At 41.8% G+C, this 18,171-nt stretch overlaps 1 protein-coding gene across 1 annotated transcript; it reads left to right on the top strand.

Annotated features, from left to right (window-relative positions):
* The first annotated feature begins 1,384 nt into the window (after positions 1 to 1,384).
* PDGFB (platelet derived growth factor subunit B) lies at positions 1,385 to 17,753 on the top strand. The gene is made up of 7 exons (XM_044301453.1): positions 1,385 to 1,847; positions 4,567 to 4,663; positions 13,540 to 13,632; positions 13,894 to 14,087; positions 15,101 to 15,248; positions 15,344 to 15,507; positions 16,055 to 17,753. Exons 1-6 carry the CDS (start codon positions 1,791 to 1,793, stop codon positions 15,475 to 15,477), a joined length of 723 nt encoding a protein of 240 aa, XP_044157388.1. The 5' UTR covers positions 1,385 to 1,790; the 3' UTR covers positions 15,478 to 15,507; positions 16,055 to 17,753.
* Positions 17,754 to 18,171: the final 418 nt, after the last annotated feature.

The raw sequence follows: 18,171 nt of genomic DNA, 5'->3' as shown, positions 1-18,171 counted from the left end.
TGACTATAATAGGATCTGACAGGGATCCAGTTGCTTTCTGGCATAAATGCATGCAGGACTTTTTGCGCAGCCGAAAGCCAGCATTTATGCAGTACAGTGGCTGGATCGGATCTCATTATTTAATGGGGATCTGGCGGTACATGGCAGTATCCAGATGTGCCAGATGCAGCGAACTCCAGCAGTCTGTTTCTCTACCGGAACAGGCTACTGGAGTTGGGCTACTTTCACACCGGCGGCACTATGATCTGGCAGACAATGCCGGACACAAACTACAGCAGGCAGCTGTTTGTGTGTGGCCGATTCTCTGCATTTTTGCCGGACCCCATTATACATAATGGGGCTGGTGGGCATTCTGGTTGCATCCAGCAGTGCCGCATCCAGAGAATTCCGTCAGGCTGTTCTCTGACGGAAAGGCTTGCCGGAGTTTACACAGCTGGTGTGAAAGTAGCCTTACAGCACATATGTGAACGTAGCCTAATCAATATGCTTTTAGGAACATGAAAGAAAAAGAAACTAAAGTGTAGATAGGGTTTCCTGCACCCATGGCAATGCTTCAGTCCGCTGTACTATAAATACCCTGATGAAGACCGAGCTGCTTCTTGGAGCGCCAACCTCGCCCTGGCAACCACTCCCGGAAGATGCCCCGATGTACATATAAGCGGAGCTCTGAGAAAACAAAAAGGGGAAGCTTTATCACAACTGGTGTAAATAAAAGGCTAAATCTGATTGGTTGCTATGGGCAACTAAGCCAGTTCTACGTTACACCAGTTTGAATCTTGTTTCCCTGGTAAAATTTTAACTCTGGACCATAATCCAGAAAGGTCACATATGCTTAGCCACTGCGCCGTCCTGCTCCTCCACACTTCTACACAAAGTCACTAGGTATGACAGAAAGTGCAAGATCCAACCTTTCAACCATCAGTGGGTCTAACGTGGTCTATCGAGGTAAAGATGCTTCCCCAATGTGAGAGGCATGTGATATGTTTTGTGATGAGGGACAATCATGACTAGATACATCTCATGATATGAATAAATGAATGATTTTTAATTGTTAGCATCGTCAGAAATATGGCATCTTGCCACAATTGCCGATGATACTATAAAGATATAACAGCTGGTAACAGCCGTGCAGTTTTTGGGGTTTATTACGCATAATGTTTCTGAATATCGCCTGCACAGATCACAGTGATGCACATGTCCTGTGTGGAGGATGACTGCTGTGCAATGTGCTGCAGCTCTGAGTACAAATGTGTCAGCAACTGATGAAGGATTGGTAAATGATTCCCCTTATCATCGCAGTGCGTGTTGTGTCTGCACCGTTAAAAGGTGTTCCCTTCTCCGTCCTACTGCTAGAGACCTCACTCCCATCTACACACCTTTCCATGCAGGCCCCCTCCCTCAGCCCTTCCCCTCAGTGCACGCCTCTTCACTGGGATAGCTAAAGAAAACTGCACACTTAGAATTTGAGTCAGTGGCTTTGGGTCAGCATCTGCTCTGGAAGGAAACCCTAGACTCAGGCTCCTACATGACAGTCTGTGTCACCCTGCAGGAATACTGATGCCACCTATCACCTTTCACATCTTCTTTCTCCACTTCGACATACAACCTTAGACTTCTACCTTCAATAACAGCACCCGACCCTGCAAGCTTTGGAATAAGGAGACCTTTTTCTTTTTTTCGGGGAGGGGTATCCCCTACTGGAAGGGTGCCTGCCCCCCTGCTATTCACTGGCTGAGAAGAACTGACAGCTGCTATATACATGTTCCACATATTCTCCCTTGGACTACAGGATGAATCTTGGGGGTCTGCTAATGTCTATTTGGCTTCTGCATGCGGTTCGTGCTGAGGTAAGAATTGTCCGAATCCATTCTCAGAATATTTAAATTCATTCTGTCATCAAATAGAGATGTGCGGATATTCAGTTCTTCCTTGGATGCTTCTCCAGGAGACAGTTTAGCCAAATTTGCTCTTAATCTTAGCACAGGGCAATTCATTCTGAATATTTCACATTCTTCATATCAGTGGGATTCCCAGCAAATCTTAATCCTGAAGAAGTGATTAACCACAGATTAGCAGTCATCGCTTTCTTACTTCGGTTCTATTAGCTTCTGTGTATTCCTACTCATAAGAGACATTGGATCAAATCCAAGAACTGTTCATAGACTGAGATTTTCCACATCTTTCTTTCACCTGGGGACTACAGAGATTGCGCGATAACAGGGGAAGGGTTGGATGCCACTTGTAGAGGTGACCTGCAGAGTCCCCCAGCACCTGCCAGCAGTGCCTGTGTGTGTATGCGGAAGTGGCTGCATGGCCAGCTGCCTGGTACACACTGTATGGGCAGCCTCAGGGAGAGCGAGGGGGGCAGGCTACATTACAACATGCACACATGCCTGCCAGGCAGGGAGAGGGAGGAATACAAATGCACCAGAGAAGACAGGGACACATACATTAGGTATGCAGGTGCCATCTGCTACAGATGATGCATGCTGTATAGCTGGAGCAAAGCGGAGTTTGCCAATGCAGCAGAGCTTAGGGTGTCACTTGTCTGCGTTCACATCACAACGTGCTGCTGCTTAGCTGCAGATAATGGTACTGAGTTATTTTCACTCAATGACATGTCACAGGCATATGACCCACCTCAGCCATTCATCAGAATCTCAAATATGGAGCCGGGATAAAGTATTCTAATGCTCCAAACCGTTGCACTTGGTGCTATAGATCTAACTATTAATCTGTCCTTGTTTCTGACACCAAGCCGTTTAACCACTTGTACGAAAATAAGAAAATCACTACATTTTATAAGCTAATAAAAATAATCTGTGTTCCGCTTGGGAATCTGGCTTGATACTAGGGTTGCACACCATGCACCCCACCATGTACTTGTGTACTTCAGGGTGACTAACTATACATTATATATATATATATATATATATATATATATGTGTTCTGACACCAAACAGTAGACCTGACTCTACATCTTGCTAGAAATGAGAGGTCTTCTCCAGGCAGGAGCTGCCAGAATCGAAACATAGGGCAGTAATGATGTATGTTCTTTGGATGACTTCCAGTACAGGTGGATTATGTCAGGCTGTCTGGACCTCCTGTCTGCTCAAACCTTCCTCCATGTTTCTTTGAATATTTACTTCTCCTTTTTTTGTATGAAGATATATTTTGTCCAGATTAATAAATGGTGACATTTTTATCCAGGACAGACACATACATACTCATACATACATATAATAGGTAGATAAATATGTCTATGCAATGAATCCAGTTATTCTTTTCAGGTTCTCCTTCTCCTACTATCTTAGCAGCATAGCCCAGAGTGGTACTTTATCTAAAGCAAACAGGTTACTTTGGTCAGGCCCTCTCCACTCTTGCAATGTTTCAGTCTCGGTCCACTCCTATTTGCAAGGGTTCTTAGAGCTTCTCACATTCCCCGTTCAGCCCTCTCACCTCTCTCCACCAGGGCACTACATTTCTTTGAAGAACAATAGCTGGCATCTCTCCCTGCAGTCCTACTATTTCTTTCCTAGAAGGGTTGCCTGCCAACATTTTCTGTCCTGGCTTGTTCTGTATCTGGGTTGGGGTTTTCTCTCTCTGAAAACTAAGCATGTGAGCACCTGGGGACTGGTGTTGATAAAATGTGACACTTGGTTATGCATTGCAACCATAAGACTGTGACCCTCAAACAAAAGTTTAATTTGACTTGAAAAGTTTTGGGTTTACCCAGTTGTTTCCATGGAGTCAGGACTGTGCAATGCTTCACGAATCTTCAAACCTCCATGGCATATGGCATATTTAGCCGAACAAAATCGGGTATGAAGTGACCAATCCCCACATTCACAGATCTCATGTTACATCATAATAATACTTAAATAACAGTTATCCTCTATGAATGTGTGCGGGTATTCAACGCTTCACGTGGCTGTTTTATACTTAGAATTTTTTGACTTGAGACGTTTATATTAGTTGCCTCTGTGGCCATTTAAAGCATACTGTATATGATGACATTGCTGGCAATCATTACCTTGTCTTCAGTGATGCCTTGGTATAGTGCACCATATTCATACACCTACAAGCACCTGGAAAGCCTCACTTGACATGTTGACAGGTGCAATGCTGATGTATTCATTTTGTGAACAAAGTAGTTCAAAGTGATGGGGAGATATGGCAAGAAGACAAGAGATGTATATCCAGCACAAGAAGGAATAACAGGGACATGTCTTTACACAGGGTCCACAGCTATTTCTGTCAGCCATTGTCCCTCAGTATCCATCAAATACTGTATGGAGTGAAATACCTAACAGAACATCTGTTCCAGGGAAACCACTGTGAACCATTAGAGGTTATAATGGGCACAACCACCCTGGGGATGTAATAATATATATTGGGACATTTTTAGATTCTAAAAACAGAAACACATGAACGATCATAATGTGAGTATGTGAGCCCATCAATGTGTTATATTGTAATTCTAGAATATGAGGTCATCCAGCTCCATCCCTGTCACATGTTGGATGCTATGTGACTGTGTAATAATTGAGTCCTATATTTTAACAGGGTGACCCCATTCCAAGTGAGATGTACGAGAAGATCACAGGAGGATCTATCAAGTCTATAGAAGATATAAGAAGGTTGCTGCAGATAGAATCCGTAGGTAAATCTCTACAGAGTTGTGTTTGATGTTGTACCTGACGTTATGTATGCACAATTTACCAATGATAAATGCCATTTTACATAGTTACATAATGACCATCAGAGCATTTTCTCTACAAGTACCTGTGTTATTTGCAACTAGTAACAACGGGGCCCCATAACAACGTGTGAAATGGGGCCCTACACCATGACCAGATTCAGAGGCAAGTTTAATGTATAATTATTTTGGTACATAGTGATGTTACAGTAGTAGTATAATGTACACAGTGATCTCACAATAGAAGGGATTATGTGCACAGTGATGTCACAGTATAGGAATAATGGACACAGTGATGTCACAGTACAAGGAAAATGCACACAGTGATATCACAATAAGGGGGTTATGTATACAGTGATGTCACATTAGTGGGATTATGTGCACAGTGATGTCACAGTACAGAGATAATGCACACTGTGATGTCACAGTACAAGAAAAATGCACACAGTGATATCATAGTAAGTGGATTATGTGCCCAGTGATGTCACATTAGTGGGATTATCTGCCCAGTGATGTCACATTAGTGGGATTATCTGCCCAGTGATGTCACATTAGTGGGATTATCTGCCCAGTGATGTCACATTAGTGGGATTATCTGCCCAGTGATGTCACAGTACAGAGATAATGCACAAAGTTGTCTCACAGTAGGATAATGTGCACAGGGATAATAATAAAAAAAGGGCCACATTAAATTTTCTGTTGTTCATAGTCGTCACAAACTGCATGGGCCCCCTTACTTGTTGGGGCCCCACAGCAGCTACTATGTTTCCTACCCTGGTACTATACAGGTATACTTGGCATTTGACCAATATTCTAATAGAATTGATATGTTGCATTAGTTCAATGGGGGAGATACATCAACGTTACTCCATCTGGAAAATGTTTTGATTTGCACCAGAATTTGTGGCGCATGCTTGCTTATGCGAAATAAATGAAGTATACGCGCCTCAATTGTTTAATTTCTGACATGCTAGACAAGAGTATTTTTTAGACAATTTTTGCACTCATTTTTTATCTATACCTATTTTGTGCCTCGTTTGGCGCACTTAGACAATTTTCGGCACATGACAAATAGTATATCAGCTCCAAGGTGGTATAAAGACTGGTGTAACATTCTGATAGTACATAGCCCTATGGCACATTGTGTCACATCTTCCCTTCACCACTTTCTGAAACAGCATCAAAGATTTTGGCACATTTAACAATACAAATCAGGAATTTGCCAAAACTAAAAGTGGTGCAGAACAGGCACAATATTCTGGTGCAGGATATTTCCCCCATCTTCGTAAACATCTACATGCTGACATATGCACTGATCAGTACGTGGTGCTCCGTACCTGACGCAATGTAGATGTTACTGGTGACATCCCAGAGGAACCCTGGGCATTATTCTTTGAATTTTCCGTAGCGGGCTGCTAATGTTGACATTAACCATAATTCAGTCATGTTCTGTACATACTGTGTGTTATTCGCTTTTATACAGCAAGTCGGTGCATGAATATGTCTAGGAACCAGGTGCCTACAATTATTTGCAAGTTACAATATGCAGTTTCAAACATACAGGAATGTACCGGCCTCAGTTATAATCCAGATATGTTTGGGGAATAGTTTTCACCTTAGTGTGGGGGTTAATGACCATAGCACATAGAGCTGGCCTGAGTGTGCATGAAGTCATGCCAGGAGAGCAGTGTTTGCAGTACATCACAGTTTGCTATGCTGTACTGCGACCTCCCTCCTTGCTATTGTCTCTTTGCGCACGTCAGGCCCCTGCACTCCGCTATCTGTGTCTGGACACAACTTCCCCTCTTTGTCTGATGTGCCAGTCTCAAACTCTGGCTTGTGCTTGAAAAGAATTCCTTGCACTCCCTCCCCCTTCGCGCTACCCGCCCTCTCGCTCCCAGACTTCGGCCAGCTGCTACAGCTGTATGTGCTATTAATACCCACCAAGCACATCAACCTTCAACCTGGCAGTGCCAGTGAGAATCTGGCATGAAGTTATGAGCCCTGGCAAACAGTAGAGTATGAGGACATATCAATTAGGTGTGGGTACCTTTATATTTTTCCATTTTCTCTAAAAGCCCATTTACACTGGACTGTTGCCCACAATTGAGGTAAATTGTTGCAACGACAATACTTCTGTAAGGGGTGTAGAAAGGTTGGGTGCTGGTTCAAGGTGGCCTTTGCCAGAGTACTTAGAAATAGGGCTTATACAATGAGGGAAGAAAAGCCTACTTACTCAGTATAGGACTGAGGTTCCTTGTGCCCACCAGAGGAAATTACTCCCTAGACCTAACACCATAATCATCAATAATCACAGAAAAATACCCTAGTGGCAAGTTATTGGCTGCAAAGGAAGTCAAATGGGTTTTTCTCCTGGACTTTTGGGGCTCACTATGGTATCAGAGCCTGGGCCCACCAGAGGATCCTCTGGTACTCTGGTGGACCAGTCCGGCTCTTTACCTACTGCTTTACTTCTGTTCATATGCCATGACACCTTGTCACAAATGTGGTCTCATTATCATTTACTTCATGGATAGATACTAATGTTTACATGGATTTTAAAGGCAACCTGTCACCTGGTTTGACCATATTAAGCTCTCACCATTGCCATGTTTAATAAAATTCCTTATTTACTGCAGTGGTTTTCTTTCTTCTTCTCATGCTTTCATTTTGCTAAAAAAGTGATTTTTGTATTATGCAGATGAACCCTGAAGGTGCCCAGAGGGGCTTTATTCTTCACCCTCTGAGCCCAGTAACGCCCCCCTGCAGTGCCTAGCCCGCCTTAGTTTGGAGCCCAAGAACGCCTCCTCGTTATGCAGTATCGTCCCACAGCCTATTTTAACAGCTCCGCCACCTCTGCTGGGTCAGTTAATTCATTCAAGCCACGCACCTGGAATCTTCCATTTGTCTGTCTGAAATCTCACGCATGCGCAGTACCGACTACTGCCTGTGCCTGTGCGATCCAACCGCTCCTGGGGGCAACAGCCTCAAAAGTGTCACTGGGCATCCGCCGAGCCCAGTGACGTCTTCTTATTGCTGTTGCCCTCAGGAGCGGTTGGATCGCACAGGCAGTAGGCGGTACTGCGCCTGCGCAAGATTTCAGATAGATAAATTGAAGATTCCAGGTGCGTGGTTTAAATTAATTAGTTGACGTAGCAGAGGGGGCTGCACCATTAAACTAGGGTGTGGGACGATACTACATAGCGAGGAGGTGTGCTTGGGCTCTAAACTAAGGCAGGCTAGGCACTGCAGGGGGGCGTTACTGGGCTCAGAGGGTGAATAATAACGCCCCTCTGGGCACCTTCAGGGTTCATTTGCATAATACAAAAATAGCTTTCTTAGCAAAATGAAAGCATGAAAAGAAGAAAAAATACCACTGCAGGAAATAAGGTATTTCATTAAACATGGCAATGGTGAGAGCTTAATATGGTCAAACCAGGTGACAGATTCCCTTTAACAAGTAGAATACATTTTTTTATTCTCTACCTCGCTATGCCTTGGCCCCGTTGGTTCTTCTAGTAGGCTTAGTTTCTGTTACAACACCAGATCTCTTGAGTTCCAATAGAATCCCATCTGAAGTGAACTTTTTTGCTTGCCACTAGAATCTGTCTTTTTTTGGTTAAGGCTGACCATACACATTACACAGACGTAGACACTTTTAGTCATATTGGATAACAATCTAATATGGTTGCAGGCAGTACAAATAGTCCACCGATGTCTGCAGTCATAAAGGTTTTCTGAGAGTAACCTATCAGCCCCGAGAATAACAACAGCAGGATAGAAAGCAATTTAAAATAGACATGCATATGCTCTGTATAGCCGTCGAGTGTGGAGTGGTTATTAATTCCCTCTGGGGTACGTGGAAGCAGATGTTTTAAAAAATAACTAAAAAATAAATAAGTACACACATATATATATATATATATATACACACACACACACACACACACACACACCACGTAGTAAAACAAATGCACATTTGAGACAATAGTCTTACTAAATCAAGGGTCATTGAATGATATGTGTCATGCACTGTGTGAGCAGTAAGCCTAGGAACGGCCGGACCCCAGCGTCTCCTGGCCTATTCAGTGTTTGTCCTTGGTGTGTTCTCATACAGACAGGGTGTGGTAAGCAGCTGTTTTGGAAACATAGCTTTCTATTACCTAAAATTTAAATAATAGCCATTGTCTTGTCTTATTCCTTTCCCAGAAAGGGACTTTTCATAATAAAACAGTTCATACAAAATACAAAGCTATTAATGGGCTTTTCAGACAAAAGTTACTAGTTACTTATTCATCTCTGTCAATTAGCTTAGTTTTAAAAACCCATCGTCTACATATGCTGCTCTAACCACTGATGTAATGTACACCTTAGGCTCCCTTCTCACATGAATTTGTTTGGATTTTGTTTTACCATTAAAGAAAAACCAACTAAACAAAAATAATAATAATAATAATAATAATAATAATAATATGTGTCCTGCATTTCAAAATTTCTATAGACTTGCAGCTAACACCTGGAGTTAGTTAATGTTTTTCCTCACAAAAAAAAATGCGTGTAAAAAGCTGTATAAGTTGCGCAAAAAAAAGTCTAAAACACTATGGGGGTCCCATATCCGCAGAAGTTATGAAAAGGCGCCGGCCAATACATAACTTTGGTGCATCCAGCGCCACTTCTGAATGTATGCCAGCTTCCTAGCTGTCTTACATTTAGACCACGTTTTACGCCTAAAACAGGCACTAGAAAATGATGCATGAGATGGGCCTGCCAGCCCTTCCTCTTCCCCACCACGCCCACTTTTTTAACACCTGGCGAGAGTGGGGAAAAGTCGCAGATTGCAGCGCAACTAACTGTTGCTCCGCAATCTGCGCCTGAATTAGTCACATAGTATAAAATATAGGCGTATTTCAGGTTGATAAATGACCCCTTATGTGCCAAGCCAGTCTTGATGGGCCCTGCACTCCTGAAGCAGGTATTTTATTTATGACGAGGCTTAGGCCTCATTGTTTGGCCTCATGCACACGACCGTTCAGTTTTTTTGTGGTCCGCAATTTGGGGAATGGAACAGGCGGCCCATTGTAGAAATGCCTATTCTTGTCCTCAAAACGGACAAAAATAGGACATGCTATATTTTTTTGCGGGGCCACGGAACGGTGCAACGGATGCGGACAGCACCCAGAGTGCTGTCCGCATCTTTTGTAGCCCCATTGAAGTGAATGGGTCTGCACCCAAGCCGCAAAATTTGCGGCTCGGATGCGGACCACAAAAACGGTCGTTTGCATGAGGCCTAAATGAAAAGCATCCTCTGGCAGTCCGTGCGCCAGGCTAAAATCTACGGCAACTTGTAACTGGTCATTATTTACGCTAGTTTCTAGCATGAGTAATGAGGAGTGTGGGGGGGCCAATGGCCAGAACTGGAGAAGTGGGCATTACAATGTTAGTTGAGACATTTAAAAAGTTGCAAAATCGGGTTTTGATGTTTTTTTACTCTAGAAAACTGGTATATGATAAATTACTAAAATATGTCGAATTCAGCCTTAATAAACATGTATTAGCTAACTCACTAGATATACGGTATGTGGGCAGCATATGAAGTGATCGCATACCTGTCTCTATTGTTATTCTCTACAATAATGCTTGTATTGTGTTCAATGAAAAGTATTATAATAGTTATAATAACCCAGGTTTTGATCTCTAGATTAATAAAAATGTCATTAAAAGCTCCAAAAGGAAATGATCTTGAGAAAGTGATAATCAGTGTCTATTCCGCAGCAAACATCTCTTTTCAAACTCACCGGGGTTCTTTCTTACTAATGTTGTGACCCCAAGTGTCAGAGTGCCATTGTCCTGATCACTTGGTGTACGTCCGTGAGTCTTTATTCTGGGATCCCAGTTGTCAGTGTGTCTTTGTTCTTGGTCCATTAGTGTGAGTCAATGTGTCATTATTATGGGTCTTCAAGAGTCAGCAGGCCTTTGTTTTTGGGCCAGTCCTCTCACTCATTTTGTCATTATTCTAGCACCCTAAGTGCCAGTCTATCATTGAACTTAGACCCTAAATGTCAGTGTGCCATTGTCGTAGGACCCTAAATGTCAGTGTGTCATGGCATGGCATTGTTCTGGGACCTTAAACGTCAGTGTGTCGTTTTTCTTTCATGAAGTCAAAAGGTTAGGATACCAGTATAATGTATTTTGTATGAAATAATGATGTGGTGCCTGGTGCCACCTATACATAAAAATAATAATGCAACACACAGATTACTTAGACACGATAATGATGTTCACACAATACTTTATATTATGTCTACTAAATGCACTTTCATATTTGGAGCACAATAAATACCACGTTGAAATAACACTTAGCTTGCCATAAACAACCCCCTAGGCACTCCATTATAAGTCGTGCACTGTAGTCGGCCTACATAACAGGTGGCTTACATTTACATGCTGGTTGTTCCATGGAATCTCTCAGCAGGTTGTGTTTTCACTAGAGCCGGGTTCTTTGTGGAAAACAGTGATATCATTCTATTCACTGTCCATCCCCTTGGAAATGCTTTCCTTTGTGAATGTTTCAATCAGTTTTACCTACATATTTGAGTGCGAAAAATAGCATGAGAGAGTTTTTCTTTATCGTCAACCAGGGGCCGCAATGCACGAACACCGTATGTAGGGCAGCCGCAGCGGATCACGGACCCATTCACTTTAATGGGTCCACGATCCGGCCGTTCTGCAAAAAGATAGGACATGTTCTATCTTTTTGTGTAACGGAAGTACAGGACGAAACCCGTAGTGCTTCCGTAGGGTTCCGTTCCGTGCTTCTGTCTCGCACCATTCTGCACCTCCAAATTTGCGGACCTATTGAAATGAATGGGTCCGAATCCGTGATGCGGAATGCCCATGGAACGGCGCCCGTGTATTGCGGATCCGCTAAATGCGGTCTGCAATAAGACAACGGGAAGCACACGTTCGCGTGCAGGAGGCCTAGCTCTGCAGCTGTAGTTTATACTGGTCAGTTATCGAGGTTTATGAGAGATGGCCATCTATTTATTCCCTAGTTAAAATCCAGGGGGATTTATATCTATATACAGTTCTTTGCTAAATATTGTGAAGAACCACATTTTTTGTTAGACCATGCCATAACAATTGGGTCCAGGCCGCAGGATTTGTAGTCTCATACGAATATTATAAGACGGTGATTTGTTCAGTCATATAATGCAAATTTCATGTGATTTCTGAGTCACTCAAGTCAATATGACTGTTGTGTGATCATCATGTAAGACCCGTATTATGTTGTTGTTGTTTTTTTGTGAAGAAAGCAAAGAAAATGATGTGAACAATAAAATGACTTTGTACAATGAATTTCCAGTAACTTCAATGTGAAAACTAAACCAAAGTGTCTACCATTAGAATCACATTTTGCTATCTGATATAATTGGGCACATTACCTAGCCCTTCTTTTTAGACAGTGCAAACATAGGGTTCACATCTGCATTTGGTAACTCTGGCTGTCTGATCTGGCAGAGGAGCAGACTACCGGAGTTACCATATCCGCCATATTCGGACACCACCGGGCACTGCCGGATCCCCATTTACTATAATGGGATCTGGCAGGTTTCTAGTATAAATGCTGGCTTTCTGCTGGAAAACTAGTTCTACATGCAGCACTGGCATTTTTGCCTATACCGGTCAGTTGCCCGCCAAATCAAATTATAGTGATTGGCGTTCTGGTGGAGCCCAATGAGGTCAGGCTATGCTCCTTTGCCAGAATAGACTACCAGGGTTACCAAAACTACCCTAAAGGTCCCTTTACACTACTGTGCAGGCAATTATTAGAAACAAACCATTGATCATTTCCTAGTCCTGAGAGGAGACGATAGCTACATTCACCTCGACTCGGCAATCACTTCTCTCCATATGGATTTATTGTTTCTGGACAGCAGACCACTCTTCACACAGGGCAATCTGCTCTCCAGGAAGGTCGATTTCGGTGTCCTAGGAATGCTCCTTCCCAAATATTGCCCCAATCATCAGCCAGCGTAAAGGGGTATTTAGATTAGACAGTCTAAAACTGAGACAGATTTATTACCGTGGCTGAAGCAGGATGATAAATGCCTTAAGGTATGGCAGCTTTTGATGCAGGTTTTGAGCTAAAGCTAGAATTAGATTGAAAGGGAATACGAAAATAAAGCAAGGACTTATGCTTCTCCTTCCTGCTGGATCTTCTTCCAACTTTGGTTTAAAAGGCTACAACAAAGCTGTGTGTGACACCACCCTTAAGCCGCCCATACACATTCAAGGTATTCGGCCTACAGTTATCTTTCCCAACTCCCTCTCAGCCTCCCCATACACATACACTTCTGGCTGCAGCTTATCTCACTTTAGAACAAAAGACTTGGGTGAAAATAGTCAGTTCACCTGACCCATGTCTCCCCTAACTTCATCTGGCAGAGGAGAGTCGGGAGCTCCCCACACACATTAGAGTGTCGACTGAACCTGACAAAAGACTAATGTGTACGACCACCTTTAGACTGTCCGGTCTAGACTAATTTGGTTTACTGTCAATCATAATCGTTTGCCAAAATTTTGGCGTACATTGTGGATGCCCTTTTCCTATAAGCCAAACACCTTTGACACAAAGCGAATTCTCTTTGTCGACAAGTGAAAAAAGTGTCTAAAACTGTTGCTAAATGTGGTGCAAAGCATGCAAGCTAGTTTTTTTATGCAATTTACACCAGAATTGTGACACTTTTTGATTAGTAAACTGTCCTTGACTACTTAATGTCATTGCATGGTAAATAACATTTTTTATATAATTTAAATTCAACTTATGTCTCTCCTGACAGATGATGAGGAGGATGCAAATGAGATCAACAGGAATGGAACAAGAAGCTTGCCTAGGGGCAATTCCAGCCACTCCCGGGTCATTCGCAGCTTAGGTAAGAAAGATTCCCTAGGCTAAAGCATTTCATAGTGAGTATGAGGGACGTCATGCATTCCGATTTTATGGATAGCCACTCGTTTCATAAGAATATCGACTGGTTCACAGCTCTGATGTTTTACAGGTTTTAGCAACTGAACATTACACATACATTTCACAACTCTGTACCAAACAGTTTTGTGACCTCGTCTGTGGCTTTGAATATTGACATTTCTTCTTGGGATTGTGCGTAACTGACTTGCAGTTTTTTTTCTTTCAGTTGCAGAACAAGCTCAGCTTGCAGAGTGCAAAACAAGAACTGAGGTTTTTGAAATCTCCCGCAATTTGGTTGATCCAAGCAATGCTAACTTTATAGTTCATCCATCATGTGTGGAGGTCCAGAGGTGCTCTGGATGTTGCAACTCAAGAAACATGAAATGTGTGCCACTTCGCATACATATCCGACATGTCCAGGTAACTTTGGGGTAGCTGACTTTAGGTTATGTGTATGATTTTAATGTATATTTATATATGATCACCTTTGGCACCAGATGTGTTGCTAGAGATCCCCCCACCATTAGACAGCAGCCATGTTTGCTTTCATTTCAGTAGCTGTTGGCTGGCAATATGGAAACTATGCACAGCCGCGATTCTCAGTCTCTTCTGAACATTGCTAAGAATCAACTCATTAATCAAGGCTCTGATTTTACTCTTTCAATTTGTACATCAAAGTATTTCATGTCGCAATGGTGAAAATATTTTTAACTCTGAAGATGTAGGACTATGGATTGCTCAAGTTTGGTTGGGAAAATTGTGAACTTTACTGGGTACAAATTCTTTGTACATTGCAGACATGAACATATCGTAGGACTTATTAGTGAACCATTACAGTACCTACAAAGTATCACTGGAAAAAAACACAAAATAACCTACTTTGAATACAATATCCCTTTCCATAAAATGAAAGCTATGTTATATTTGACACACTGCCAAACCTCCTGCTACCGTGGAGCGCTACACCGAGCTGATAAGTTGATGGACATTTTAGCTTTTATGTTTTTTAAGGGACTGCAAATGTCCAGTCAAAAGACCACAATGAAATATTTGATGGATATTTGAGAAAAGCAATGAATTATCCACACCCACCCATGGTGCTTCTAATGTAGTTCCCCTGTTGGGGGTGCTTTCCAGGAAATCCATGTGTTGTGGAAATGTTTAGTATTTTTTATGGAACATTCCTGGCTGGATGTTTGTGTGATGGAATATGAAGTTGGGCAATGGAAAGATCTACTACATACAGTGTGGTCATTCAGTGAGTCTCTCAGAGCATGGACTGTTTCAGCCTGTGTCCTTTAATAAATTACGCAGAGTAATGGTGTATGGCACCTTGTGAATAAGTAGTGAACAGCTTAACCTTTTATAGTGAATTGACACTTACTAGTCTTCTGATCCCTGAACCTATATTAATGACTGCCCTGTTGATGCAGGTGAAGAAGTTTGTGTTTCACCGGGGTATGAGAAATATCATACATGTCCCGATTCCATTGGAAGACCATGTGGAGTGCAAGTGTGAGCCTGTGAATCCTATATCTACAAGAAGTCACCACACTGTCAATGAACACAGGATGGCTGCAGGTAATTATTGTCCCTTATTTTTGTGTTTCTTACGTCCCTGATGCCTTCATCTTCATTCACTCTAATCCTCTATTCTTACTGATGGTTTATCATAGGGGTATCTGTGACTACTCCACCTCCAACCACTATAACTCGTAAAGAGTCTCAACTACGACCGTTAAAACGAAAAAATAAAAAATTCAAGCACCTACCCAGTAAGAAGGAGCAGAGACATCTTCTGACCACGTAGTGACTTGGGAATGGTTCTGTTACTGAGCAGGTGAGATGCGATACTCCCCTCCTAATTAATAACACATTAATCCTAACAGTGTTGGGGAGAGGGGTGAAAACAATTACTTGTAGGATTAAATACACTGGAATGGTATATAATCCTTTAGATGTAACAATCATTTAAATCTTGACAATAATCAAACAGTTACAAGATTATCTTTAAATGTCTAAGCAGGTAGCCTTCAAGCATGTTAAATCCTATTATATCTTTGTATGGAATTTCAGCTAATGATACTGTAGGACACAGATAATGTTCCATACTACTTGAAACTTGTTGGCTTCAACAGGTTTCCATCCTGTTACTTCACACATCTGGATGAAATGTCCAGCACTGAATGTTGAAGCCTAGTATTTGATAAGATGTTCTAATGTTAGGCCAACCACGTTCTCATTTTTGTTCCATAATATAATGTAAGTTCTAAGGTTCAGTTGTTTTTCCCAATGTGTTTATGCCGTATTAGTAAATATACTAAGGGCTCTTTAACCCTTTGTCCAATGTGATATTTTCTAACGATATATCATCCTTTTTTTTCCAGGATACACAGCAAGATGAAATTTGGCCCCTATGGGGTCCATGGATTTCTGACTGGATGCTTCAAATGCCGCACTTGGTGCCGCTGGTGCTTTACAGAGAGAAACCAAACAGACTGTTTCCCATCTGTCCCGCTTCTCTCACTGGACATTGCTCCTAACAACAAAGATCAAGGAATGAGTTCATTTGACAACAGCAGAGAACTTACTGCCAAATTCTAAGTTAAATCGTCTGATTTCCAGGAGCAGCAGCAAGAGAACGGGGAACACAAAGCCACTCGAACTCACTGGATGTATTTTGTCACCTTATTTAATGTACTTTATGTTGTATTTTTATATATATAAATATATGCATATTTTTGTAAAAAGTGGTTTCCTTTGCTCAGATTGCACGAGGCAGGACAGAGACTGAAAAATGGGACTGAATTCTTAGTGACCCTTATCGCCACAGCCCAGTATTTATGTATTTCTACCATGTTGCAACCACTGAGAAGGAAGAGGCCACATGTAGGTTATATTTCAGGTGCAATTCTGCTTTAAGCTAATGGAGTCACTCACCTATGGGCAACCTGATTTTACCAGCTACAATATACAATGAAACAAGAGTTGTAGTTTGACATCCAATAGAGAGCTACAGGTTGTTTCATCATTAGATGGTGTTTTTTCCATAAATAATGGCAGAAAACTGTTAAATAGACCTGTCACCATGAAAACACTGTGCAATCTACAGGTAGTATGGTATAGAGCAAAGGGAGCTGAGACATTTGATATATAGAGGGTCATTTATTAAACTGAAATATGCCTAAATTAGGTGTATTTCAGGCGCAGATGGTGGTGCAATGTTTAGTTGTGCCGCTATCTGTGACTTTTCCTCGCTCATGCCAGGTCTAAAATTGTGGGCGGGGAAGAGGACAGGCTGGCAGGCCCATCTCATTCATTATTTTCTATGCCTGTTTTAGGTGTAGAAAATGGTCTAAATGTAAGACAGTTTGGAAGCTGTCTTACATTTAGAACTGGTGCTGGATGCACCGAATTTATGCAGAGGCCTGTGCCTCATAACTTAGACGGATCCTCCCCGAGCATAAGGGCTTTATTAAGATCGGCGTCTAAACCGCTGGTCTTAATAAATGTGCCCCTTAGTTTTTTCGGAAAAGAATCAGCAAAATTTCTAATTGAAACATTAGAATCTCTGCTCTTTCTGAGCTCAGTAGCCAAGTTGCTGGTCTTATCAGTGACACCCATTTATGTATACACATTTATAAAGAGAAATGTTCAATCACTGATAAGACTGCCCACTTGGCCACTGATCTCAGAAAGACCTTAAAATGAATTAATTTCAAGTTCTGCTGAATCGTGTCCCATAAATCTATATATTAATCTGCTCAGCTCCTCCTGCTCTATAACATACTGCCTGCATGGTGACAGGTTCCTTTTAACACGTGGATCCTTTTATTTGTCCTTCTACTTATTTTCCAGTATTTTTGAAATGACATATCCACCTCCTTCCCATTGCTCTGAATTCCTTTGTGTTCCTTTTTGCACACAGCTCTGCCTGTCAATAAAAATGAAAAATATTGATCTATTATGTAAAGTAATTTATATTCAATATTTAAATTGTACAAAGAAAACCCCAACCAAATTTCAATTTGTATGAAAAGGGATTACGTTTGTATTAAAAGAAAGACAAGAAAGTTTTTGAATCGGTTTTATTTATCTATTGAAATAGGACCCGATGCTGCTATTAGCAGCCAGCCATGGTTTATTCTATAGGTAAGGCCGCAGTCTGACCACACATAATCATACAAGAAATATGCTGGGTCTCCTATGATGTGAATTTAACTAAAATTGCTGTCTTGCATTCATCAACATGGATACCAATTTGCTTGATGTTCATGGCTATACAAAGGTAGAGCTAGCCATCCAAATGAGATTATGGTTGCAAAGGTATACGTTCCATAGACCCATATGACCATTGGCTGCAAGTCGGATTTTAATGGATACTTCTATCCACAAGATCTACATTATAAGACACATATAGGGAATCAAGCCAAACATGATAGAAAGACACAAGGGTTTACCAAAAAGTGGCAGGTTTATGTTTTTCAGGTAGTGAAAGTTGTAC

The sequence above is a fragment of the Bufo gargarizans genome, chromosome 7, assembly GCF_014858855.1.
Source record: "Bufo gargarizans isolate SCDJY-AF-19 chromosome 7, ASM1485885v1, whole genome shotgun sequence".
In the NCBI taxonomy this organism is placed as follows: Eukaryota; Metazoa; Chordata; class Amphibia; order Anura; family Bufonidae; genus Bufo; species Bufo gargarizans.
The sequence above is the reverse complement of the archived record's forward strand: the minus strand, read 5'-3'. Positions and strand labels throughout refer to the sequence as shown.

Bases quoted from the DNA above. Each gene is read 5' to 3' on its own strand.
- PDGFB (XM_044301453.1), top strand. From the start codon at position 1,791: ATGAATCTTGGGGGTCTGCTAATGTCTATTTGGCTTCTGCATGCGGTT. The intron at 1,848-4,566 runs GTAAGAATTGTC...ATATTTTAACAG, and splicing joins TGCATGCGGTTCGTGCTGAG to GGTGACCCCATTCCAAGTGA. The intron at 15,249-15,343 runs GTAATTATTGTC...GGTTTATCATAG, and splicing joins TGAACACAGGATGGCTGCAG to GGGTATCTGTGACTACTCCA.